We start from the raw sequence: 12,153 nt of genomic DNA, 5'->3' as shown, positions 1-12,153 counted from the left end.
GAACCTATTTGCAAAGCACAAGGCAAATGTTTTGTAAAACCACATTTGCACAGTGTGGTGCTGTCATTCTCTGACACTGGCTACAACTGCTGAGAACAAGTATGTTAAAAGTGCATCTGTATTTTAACATGTTACAGTAAAGAATTACATGTGCAAACAATATAACTCGTGATGGTTGAACTCTACTTCAGCTTCAGGGTCCTGACATTATGCGTGCTGTTTCGCTGTTACACTGCCATGGCCTACTGGGATACTTAAATAAGATAGAGTCACTGCCAGTGTTATTAGTAGCACCTGTGCTTTTTCTTTTATGACAAGTCAAGATATCTTTTGTGAAAAAGTTTATTCTTGTTGGCTTGTGCAGTCTGGTGACCACATGTACCTTAGTGTTTCACCCTGAACAGAGGTTTAATCAACCAAACAAAGAAACAACCTGTGTGAGTGAGCAGCCTCTTTAAATATTTAAATCAGTCATTATGGTTCTAATATGCCTGTAGGAGTGAGTGTGGATGTAGGTGGTTTACTATATATTGGCTCTGTGATAGACTGGTGACCTGTCCAGGGTGTACCCTGCCTCTCACCCAATGTCAGCAGGGATTGGCTCCAGAGTCCCCGCAGCCCTATTTAGGAATAAGTGGTATAGATAATGAATGGATGGATGGATCACAGTCATTAGCCAGCTGCCTGGCCTGGTCAGTATGGTTACAGATAACCCAGCACAGCTCTGCCTCAGCATTTCCATAACCTCTGACCTCTCACACCACATGTTCGACCAGGCAGAGATGAGGTGCCAGATTTTTTATTCACTCCTGAGGATGTACCCATTATTCCCAGTGCACACATACTTTACAACACTGACAGGGACATAGTGACAGAATGCCAACATATCCAAAATACCATGTAATAATTAAAATGCAGCTCACTTCAGTTTAGATGCCAGCTCTCCAAATTGAGGAAGTGGCTGTTATTGCTGTCAGTTTTTCTCTTGACATCTTTATGTTTAAGAGTACAAAGAACAGACACCTTCAGCTAGTACAGTAAGCGTTGGAATAGATTCTCTTTGAATATGTCCCATTCCCAGCAGTTTCAATCTCTCTGTTTCTCTCTTTTTCATTATTGTTGGTGCTAAGGAAAGAGGCCATGGCCAAGCATGAGGCAGCCTGCTCCATATTAAAGACTGAAGAAAAGGTCAGCTTAACAACACCTAAACAGAATAGAGAAGGGGAAGACTAGTGGTCTAGATAAATATCATATAGACATGAATTTGAAACTGCCAAGAGGTGGAGCCTTGGCAAAGTAAGGTCATTACTGGTTTTGTAGATGGTACGTCTGAGAGGGCACAGCAGGGCTATTGCTTATTGCTGGACCCATGGATGAGGTTTATGGTTACACTAGAAAACATGCTGTCACACCTTTATCTAGCATGAAATCTGACATCAGAAGCACAGGTATAAGATCAGCAGATTTACTTTGGCTGCTCTGCAAAACCACTCCCTGGTACAGCGATTGCTTTCTCTTATGCTTTACACTTGGATGAGAAACATTTACATATTAGGGTGGAGGAAGGCAGTGGGCAGGAAGAAATAACAAAGGAGAAGAAATGATGAGTAGACAGGCCTCAGTCACTGCAGCTCACAGACGTTGTTGATTAGTGACATTAGCTCAATATATAGAGCACAGAAATGGGTTAGCGGGACACTGTGGAATCAAGGGCTGGATTTTATTTGAGGACAAAAGAGATGAAGAATAGGGATGAAAGATTTTTTTTTTAAATCTGCCAATCTAAAGGGGAAAAAAGAGTAAAACATCAGCCAGGCATTATCAAATAATGAAACGAGCAAGCATGTTTACTGTTTTAGTTAGTGTGTTATTATTGCTTTGAAATGCTGCTCACAACTGCAGTGGTTGGTTTTAGAGATTCATATTTGCAATGTGTTTGCAGGCTCAGGAGCGTGTGCTGAATTGACATCATGTCAGAATGAATCATCTGATTTGCCAAGCCAGCTATAGTTGCACGGTTGTTCACACACTCCACTTATGCACTCGCACGCTATTATTAAGAATATAACGTATTTGAATGACATGGCTGTATGAATATGGATGGGACGTTCTGATGACAGTATAAACATCAGACTCGTCTGACTCTGTGAAATGACTTTCATTGTTAATTTTTTTTCTCCTGTAGATACATCAGTGCATCGCAGACAGAAGACAGTGGTGACAGACATGTGCTACCCGACTGAGATATCCAGCCTGATGGACTTTGGCACTCCTGACTGCTCACTAGGCAAAGGTACCATATTGCTCTAAAATCCAAGCTGTTGCCTTGGTGACAGCAGGAAGAGTGCATGGTGATTTATCCTGGCAGTTAAAAGACACAGAGCTGTCAGCTTGACTGGGAGATTAACACCGGAGCAAAGGCCTGTTCAGGCCAAGAGTGTGAGAACAATCAAATAACAGCTCTTGATACCTGACCATGAGGGCCTTACCGTTCACTGCTGGCTGTGAATGATTGCAACTAAACCACATGTTTTGTCACTTGATCCAAAGTGCACATAGGCACTGGCATAAGACTGTGAGACTTGATTGACTTCTTGCCAAAGAAAAGCATGTGGCTTTGCAAATGGCTTTAATCTGAATGGAGCTTTATTGAAATTTATTGCACTAGGGTTGCGTTGTAATGTGCAATTATTGCACTGCAGCAAGGCTACTTATTTTCTCCAATCACTGTCATCAGTCTGAGAAATGAAATGTTTTATAGAGAGGCCTGTATGGCTCAGGATAATAGGCTCTCTCAATCTCTTGTGTGTGGTAATCAGCCTTTAATAATATGCACCACAAAAGATATTGATCATAAAGTCTATTGATCGCATGCGTATTGTTGCCTAATCTATGAGCTTTGTGTCCATTTCTTTGTCCTATCATACTGACTGCTATTATTCTTTGTCATTCTCATACCAAACCAGAAAGCCTGCAGCGCAATTGTAATTCTTTTCATCCAGTCTCTCCTCTTGATGCTGGCAGAGCACGTTCAGTGGCTATTAGACAAGCCTCATGTAATTTCCATCAACAATGACCAGTGACAGTGGTGACCTCCGTCAGTCATTCTCCGTCTTTTCCCTGTGCCCATCATTGCTTTCAGTCTCCCTCCTCCTCTGTTTTTTCCACCTCTTCTTCTTTCTCAAGGCTAGCTAATATTTTAATGCCGCTCCGTCCCGGCTCTCTATCAACATCCCCCAGCACTGATAATGCAGACTGACAGGTCAACCGTGTGCAGCTGAGAGAAGGGAGAGCAATACAGTGGGGGAGAGGGAAAGGTAAAGAAAAAAAGGCTTTTAAGATTTCTTGTTGCTTTAATGTGAGCAACGCAAATGAATGACATAGTGATACAGAAAGTTAAGCTGAAGAATAAGGACACTGAGGGCTGGAAAATTTCACACCGAGAAGCCGTCATGATAAAGGCAATGCTGTGAATATGACTGAGGGTAGCTGAGAGGCAGGCTACAGCACGACCTTGGAATTATTAAGTGCTACATTTGGTCAAAAAAATCTGCTGTAGTGTAATTTTGTAGTTCTACATACAAATAAAAAAGTATCTTGAGTCATACAAATTTGAATTTTAACTAGAATTTATGTAATTAGCCTGTGTAAAAGTTTTAATATTGTGGCTCTATGAAATCTTATGGGCACTGGGCAGTGCAGAGAAACATGCACTTGCAATATACCTTCTAATGAGGTATAATTAGTATTAACTATAGAAGAGTTTTGTTGCAATCTTTTGTTTCAGCTCTGATCAGTCAGGGAGAATGAGCCTGGCAGGAACCCTTGAGGTGCTTGCATGTGATTGACACTTTCATTGCCTCCTGTGACAAGTATCTGGTTAGAGCACATTTGATCTTTGGACAGAGCTAAAACACTGAATGCCAACCTCTGACAGGCAGGACAAATGACATGCCTGCTCTGAACTGCTGTCACATTATTGAATGCAAAAGGTTTAACTCAAGTTTCACTTGCACACCAATGCACACATATGCTTACAGTATGCTAAGCGCTCATATACTAAAATTATCATTAGAATTTTACAGCCAGACAGGCATGCAGGCTGAATCTACCTGCCTGCATCTGCCTTTGGATTTCAGGCCTAAAGTGCCCTGAGAGGCAAGATGTACCAGCCTCAAACTGATTTATTTTGCAACTGTGTCCACTTATGTGAAGGTTCCCATCTAACATGATGTGTTCTGTACAAAGTCAGCACTGTCCCAGGAGAGCAGGTGATGGAAATATCCCCTGGAGAGTTAAATATAGCATGGCAAAGCTCAGATTAATAATCCAGTCTGAGTGTGTAGAGCTAAGGCAGTTTGGTCAGAAACACGAACTTCATATCACTTCGCTGCTGCAGTAATTCATTTTCTAAGGTGTTTATAGGGAAGTTTACACTCACATCATTTTTATTCAGAGTTTACATTCCTATCTCCTCTAGCCAGAGCACACGTTGATGTTCAGGAGGTGAGTTATGTAAATACATGTATGCTACAAAGGTGTTTTTTGCTCAGAGGGTGTGTTGGTTTCATACAGAGGAGTGTATCGTTCTCTGTTCCGTTGGTGAGTGTAATTACACACACAGTCCTGTTCTAGCTCTCAGCCATTAGGTGGAGTGAGAACTCCACTGACTCACCTGGTTCATTACCTGAGGCTTAATTCTGCAGTTTGTATTCCCTTCCCCCTCCCCGTCACTTGTGAACTATGGAGAAAGAAAGATGAAAAGCGAGAGTGGGTGTGGGGTGAAAGTTGTCCTAGCTGCCTCTGGGCGTGCCACTAAACAGGTACATAGAAAGTGGGAGAGAAAAAGAGACACTTTCTTAGGAAAGAAAGAAAGAAATGGAGCAGGAAATGCAGCTGAGTATCTCTCAGGGGATGACTTCCTGGTTACCTGGCTGGGTGGAACCTCAGCGAGAAGGGTTGGGAGTGGCTGTCTGCATTGTGTTTTCAGTTTGAATGGTGTGTGCACTGGCCTCTACGTATACGAGTGTGTGCGTGTTTTCTCTTTTTTTTTCACCTGCTATGAGAGCTCACACCACAGTTGACAGTGGAGCCAAGCGGAGCCTGTGCCGAGGAGGACATGAGGTCGGAGAAGGAAGAGGGTAAGGTCGGTTGGTGGCAGATAAAAAGACAGGCAGAGAAAGAGAGAGAGCGGGGAGAGGAGATGTTTGTGTGTGAGATGGAGGGATAGTGTAGGTCGGTGAGCAGTTTGAGCTCATGTGTGTGGACCAGTGCCCACATTGACTGTATGACAGGAATTTAAATTTAATTAATGAAACTCACTGTGTTGGTCATGGAAATAATCTGTAACACAAACAGGACAGCATGCAGTGGTGGAAAGTGAAGAACCTTTACCTCAAGTACTGTACTTACTAAAAATCTTAAAATCTCGTCCTGTAAATGTTAATCTAGTTTACTTCTCCACTGTACTACATTACAAAGGGAAATCTTGTACTTTTTACTCTCTCACTATATTTATTTAACAACTTTAGACATTTCATAGATTAAAGGTCACAAATTATGCTCATTTTCAGGTTTATGCTGTCATTTAATGCTGTCACTAGAAAATGTTTATCATAAAGAGAGACACATCTGAATACTCTTTTTGAGCAGGGGTTTTTACAAATGTGGAAAAAGCATTTCTCCCGTTTTGTGTGTCTCTACACACACCGGAGACCTAAAAGTGAATTTTGCATAATATGTGTCCTTGTGTGTGTGGGTGATTGTGCATGCATCCAGTATTACTCGCATTGTGGAGACTGAAACCTGTTTACACACTCACACTGTGGGGACTTGACCTTCTGTGTGCTTACAAGATGTTAGCCCCCATGTTTTTTGCTGATCTTGAAAAGAAAATAGAAACTCAAAATGTAAGCCCATTTGCCCCTACTGGTGTGATGTTGTGAATGTTTTATTTTGTCATTTTCCAAGCCAAGGATCTGACATTTACCTCTACTTCACACCTTGACTGGCTAGTTGCACATCTCTGTCTAGCGCTTTGTTTTCATTCCTTACACAACAATCTGTGACACTTCTCATGTCACCTTCTAAAGCTGTTTGCCTCAGTAGCCTATATGAGCAATCCAGGTTAATGTCTATTAACAAATATATCAATGTCTCCTGACGAGACTGTCTGAAAACGAGCACCAACTCCCTCCTTTTCCTACACAGCGGTCGGTCAGTAGCCCATTGTGTTTTGTGTGACTTCTACTCATGTACTGTGAACCCTGAAGTTAACACTCAAAACTGCAGACGATAATGACTGCCCAACTGCACTGCAGCAGACAGATGGTACATAACTGTCAACGTCACACTCCACACAGTTCTTGATCAAGATCACCACAGACGGCATGTGGCATGTCTTCATTTAAAGCATCATCCTTTTTTAGTATAATTTGTCTTCAATCTCAGTGTGAGCCATAGCTACTCTTAGCTAATCAAGGGCAGTTATTACTTTCATCGTCTCCACAAGTCTCACATCATCTCCACACTGAATACCGAAAAGCACAAAGCAATAGTTATTGCTGTTTTTTTTAGACAATTTAAGCTTCTGATTGCAGTTTTTAAAGTTTCACAGATATGCGCTTAAGCAGTAGCACCAGCTGTAGAACAGGTTCCACGTGCAGCTTGTGGGATTATTCTGACATGCCCCAGGCCTGGGGGGAGGCTGTGTAGCAAATCTGGTAGATTTCCTTTTCCCCACAGACCTGCAGTTTCTGACAGATGTTTAGTCCCCACTAAAGTTTCAAAACAGGGACAACAGGCCTTGTGGCATTTTGTTTGTTTGTGGCTTTTACAAGTTGGTTGACATCATGGATGCCTCCCCTTTCCTGATTATTGTGGTCACTCAGTATTTTCCCTTATCCATTCACACTTTACTTTGCTGAATACAAGTCCACAAGAGCCCAGGACTGTCCACTGTAAAACCAACACGTGTGAAGAAGCCTCCTTGGTTTTAAGCCACTTACTGGCACGATGGTGACTTCCAAATATTTTCATTTGGGCAATTACCACTGTTGTGCTTATAAATTGGGATCTAACAACAAACACTGATATTCATTAATGCATTAGTCTGACATAAGTTGAAACAAGAGGAATCCGCTAGCCTGGCCCTATCCAAACGTAAAAACAAAATCTCCTTTGCACCTTTAAAGCTCATTAATTATGTTTCCCTCTCTATCCAGTCTTAATGCTAAGCTAAGCTAATTTCAGCTACATATTTATTATATAGATCCGAGAGCTGTATTTGACTTCTCACCTAATTTGGCAAGAAAATAAACAAGCATATTTCCCAAAATGTTGGACAATTAGTATGAATGTAGAATGAACTAATCATGCACCTTGCTGTCCAGAGACATGTCTTTAATAGGATTTCAGACAAAGCCACACAAATGTTTCATAAACACCGTCCTACACTCAGACACATGCTACACAGCAGCCTTGTCTACCATGTTAGTTTACTTAATCACCGGCTAATTTGCTTCATGTGAACCAAACCCATGTACAGTGAATGATAGCAGAGTCAAGTGAACGAGGCTGTTTTCCAAAATGCAGCTCTTGACAGCAGTATTACAAATCTAAACAGCCTTGTCCAAGTTCTCAGTGCTCTTCCAGTGGCACATTGGCAGTGTGCCTAATCTCCACATAATAAATGTGTGAATCAATTACAGCTATCTGCACTTGGCATCCTGGCACTGACCTAAATTGTAATGTAAACCCATAGGCAATAATTAATGGAAGGTGTTCCCGCTGGATACCCGTTCACACAAGCTGTACACGGGTACAGGTACACATACGTACTGTACAAACAATACGCAGAACTTCATTTTGGCTGGTTTTATTCTTACTTGCTCCACTGACCCTAGCATGCACACACTTCAGCCATATTAGCATTTGTATAGGGTTTTTAGAGTAAAACGATCAACAGATAAATAACAGTTTTTTAGATGTACTGAACAAGAGAGTGATGTTTCATGTGTGGAGCAGGATGAGCTACCATTAGATGGTGAATACTGTGCTCAGGGTGCTTTGAGAGCCAGCAACGTGCATTATTTATGCCCATATGTATTATAGAGAGGCAGTATAATACCCTGAGTGGGAAGTGGGCCTGACCCTTGCATGCAGGGCCTTTTTAGGATGCAGAGGGTACAGTGCCACAGTCGCAACATGTCAAGGCATCAGGAATTAGGTGTTTGCCCCTGGTTGTTTTTGATCTCCTAGTATACGAGCAGCTCATCACCAGTATTTGTAGTTTAAGCCTGTCGAATCTAACCCTATACAGCCCACACAAATCTATACAACCTCTGTTCCATTACGGCACAAGCTCCTCCTGTGACTGTAGGACAAATTAACAATGCAGATGCTAAATATAGTGCTGTGATGATTTCAAACAGACCCTGATCACTGCGGCCTAAACATCCTCCCCACCCACCCACGCACCTTCCCTGTGATTTGAGACTCAGCAGGAGCCTCAGACAGAATGAATCTGTTTATTTGTCAAGCCCCCTAGTCTGAGTCTTCTCTTCTCTGTCTTTCCCTCCTTTCTGACTTTCTGACAGGGTTATTCTTTCATAAATCCTTAAAGACTGCTTGGGTTGTTCTGTTGTCTTGAGTTGTGAAAAGAGTTTTCAGAAATCACAGGCTTTTTCTTTTAGGGGTAACTTCAATCAGACAGTTTTGAGTTGTCTGTTGTTGGGTTGTTTTTTTGTGCTTCTTTGTTTGTTTGCTTTGTAACAGCATTAATACTCTACAGCTACTGTATGCTGGTAGTTATAGTTTTTCATAAAACAAAAAAGCTTAAATTTGAACTGATTTTGGTGCAAAATGAAAAGACAGAGGGTCATGAAAGTTAATAAAATTCTTTGTGAATGTCTGTGCCGCATGTCGTGACAGTACATCCAGTAGTTGTGGAGACATTTCAGCAAAAATAACAAACTTTGTGATTTGAACTTTATGGCACTAGACGAAAACTCAAGGGATCACCAGTGTTGTCATTCATCCTCTGAGAACCATGAATGTCTGTAAAAAAAAAAAAAAAAAAGCCTGTTCTTCACTGTTGACATATTTTAGTCAGTGGATTGACCATCACCTCAGCACTGCCATTCCTACAGCTTGGTTTAAAAAGTGTAAGACATAAGGGCATACCTTAAAACAGATGGTTTGTGTTGAGCAGTGCTGCCCATACTCTATTAAACATAGTGTCTCTTGTGCAGTGTAACCCTCTTAAGAACAGCATCATATATACATTAGGAAGAGCTCCACAGCAACACTTGTCAGTATGTTATTTGTAGGGTTTAAGTCCACCCATACTCATCTTTCTTTCCTGTCAATCAAGAGCTAAGGTGGACTGCTATCTTCTCTAGAACAATCTCAACTGATCTTTATACTGTAATTAGTGGAGGCCAGAGCGCAGCAGACATACAGTATGCTCCTGTCATAATACAGGGCAGAAATAGCCATCTGTGAGCACAGATGCACACTCCCTCGCAAACATTCAAATGCACATGCACACAAGCGCAGAACATGTAATCCCGCAGCAACAGGGGAAGAAATTTCACTGCATGGAGTAATGTGTGCTCATAACTGGTAATAGATAATATTACAGTAGTATTACATATTGTATGTGATGCCAAAGTGTCTGTTTGTCTTCTAGTGTTCATTTTCCAGCCTGTGCAGTAGTGTACACATGACTCTGGAGTTAAATGAGTTGACTCTGCATCCTCTACACTTTTTTGTGTTTGACAAATTAGGAGCATTTAACTTTAACCTTGATTGGTTTTATTACTTGATTGATTTGATTAGCTCGACCATGCAGACAGAAGAAATGTAATTTCTTGTTTAGATCCTTTGTTGTTTGTAATCATTTGATCAAAATGCTGTTTAACTGACAATAAGTGAAATGTATTTGTATTGCTTACAAAGGTCTGTCTGTCTCTCCGTCCGTCCGATAAGTGTCCATGCGGTGCACAGAGGCAAATGCACATTTAAACATAAGGAGTGTCCAAAAAGTGTTGGGTGTGTCCTATAATTAGTGACCACCAGCGCTGATACATGTTGGGCAGAGCCAGGTGCAATGTGGTGTGTGTGGAAAAGAGGCTGAATACATTATTAGTGGGAGGAATCCATTATGGATTATAGCAGCTGGAGTCTGGGCAGACATTAGTGATGACCAAAAAACCAGCTCCTCTCATCCACATTTAAAGCACTGCAGGAAATCTGATGTCACTGATGTTATGACGACTGATCTGCACGAGAAAAGTGACATACTAGTCCATGAGGTGCAGAGTCGCCCTGACTGCATCTACAGAAATGTGAAATATGGCAACAAAAGATTCTCCCGGTATTTAGTCTTCTCCTGCCAGTTATGTCCTTTCTTAAATTGTGATTGGGAGAATATTTATTGTATTGCACATAAATATTCACTCAATACTTTGTTATTATGACTTACCAGTGTTTGTGCATGGATGACAGAAAGATTTTGTAACAAGCAGCAATTATATTTACTCACAGCCACATCTGATAAGTACAGGTGGTGCATCGTGACATGCACCAACCCTGTTTGACCATCTTCATATCTATAACCATATACTGAGGATGAGTAGTTTATTCATCTTATTTGAAAAATAATATTTCCAAATTATCCCACAAATTTCCTAATTAATTATTTACAGTAAATTCCAGCAGACCACTTGTGGATGTAAGGTTTTATTTTAAGTTGGTGTGGCCGTTAAAATACATTTGGGTGCCTGGTCTCGTGCTTCACAGCCTCGACTGTTGTTGGGAAAATTGCAATGCACATGCGTTCTGAGCAGGATTTAACACAAATGCAAATTCGGGTCAAATCAGCATGAACACAGTTTCAGCTGCATCTGTTCTCTCATCACAATGTAAGCGCATTCATTCATGGCAGGAAAAGACTAAACACACCAAACTGCAAATAAATAAATAAATACAATTTAAGTAATAAATACACTTGCGCCCAAGGAAAACTGCATAAAGACTGTGTTTGAAGCTACGGTGGCTTTGCTCTGGCAGTAAAATAGAGCCCACTGTGTCCTACAGTTAAACATATCCTGTAGCTCACAAGCAGGAACAGAGACATGGTGCTAGCTTGCTTCCCCTCAGGGAGACTGACAGTTTCAGGCAACACAATTACCTGCATTGCAGGTACACACTTACATAATGTTTCCCTTATCAGAAAAAGCAATAGAGCAGGACACTCAGATGTTTTTATTGGTTCATTCTAGGGAAAGTTTATCAATTAGATGAGCTTATGAAAGAAAAGCTTATTAGGAGGCTTTGATGAAGCATTTTAAAAACTTTCCTGGCTGTTTGAAACAGCTCTGCTCATATCAGCAAATTACAGACAAGCTGTTGCTGTATTGCAGTTTTGTTGCCGGCCTCCACACCCCCACATTTGTCATACTGTCTATAACTTTATTTAAAGAAAATTATGGTATAGGTGTCCTTATATTTATTGATAATAGTAATTTGTCTGAGAAATGTGCCATTAAATGACATTTCTGTGATGTCCTGCAGTATCAGCTGCACCTCCTGCAACTTTACAGCAGAAAATCTTTCCTCATGCACTTTCTGTAGAAAGCCATTACTGTTTTCATCCTTCAGCTCCAATTCCCCCGAACCCCTCCCACACACACAGACACTACACCACCCACCCTATTGATAGCATATTATAGCTGTGCACCAACACCGCAGGAGTCAGCAGGGCAGAGGAACGCAGTGAAAAGTCTGCAAAACCAAAATTCCTTCAGGCTTTATTTGCAGATTATTGCTTAAACCTACAATTAAAGAGTAATCCAAATATTGTACGATATCTAAACATCTTGTCTGAATAACACTTATACTCGAGAAGAGATTCTCTATGTTTTGCTGTTTATACTGTGCACAGGACTTGCTTTAATGGAAACTGATGGAGATCATATAACTGAAGCTCTGACCATGTTGTCTTTGGCACACTACAGTAGATTAAATGCAGTTATCACAATCATACCTTTACTAGTGTCTGTTTTTTATAAGGTCAGTACTGCTGCAAGGAAAATGTGACCTTTTTAAAGAAATGGCAATGTAAGGAAAGAGTTAAAGCACGTTTCCAAA

General features: G+C 41.0%; 1 protein-coding gene across 4 annotated transcripts in view; it reads left to right on the top strand.

The window, feature by feature from the left end:
• Positions 1-12,153, top strand: part of kaznb (kazrin, periplakin interacting protein b) — a 98,355-nt gene that overhangs the window by 70,885 nt on the left and 15,317 nt on the right. For all 4 annotated transcript variants that reach the window (XM_020598061.1, XM_020598060.1, XM_020598062.1 and 1 more), the window contains one exon: positions 2,186-2,293. In XM_020598061.1, coding sequence (XP_020453717.1) covers positions 2,186-2,293 — 108 coding nt within the window. The remainder of the gene's footprint in view (positions 1-2,185; positions 2,294-12,153) is intronic.

This window comes from Monopterus albus, unplaced genomic scaffold (assembly GCF_001952655.1).
Source record: "Monopterus albus unplaced genomic scaffold, M_albus_1.0 scaffold36.1, whole genome shotgun sequence".
Taxonomy (NCBI): domain Eukaryota; kingdom Metazoa; phylum Chordata; class Actinopteri; order Synbranchiformes; family Synbranchidae; genus Monopterus; species Monopterus albus.
This window is presented reverse-complemented; position numbering and strand designations above follow the sequence as displayed.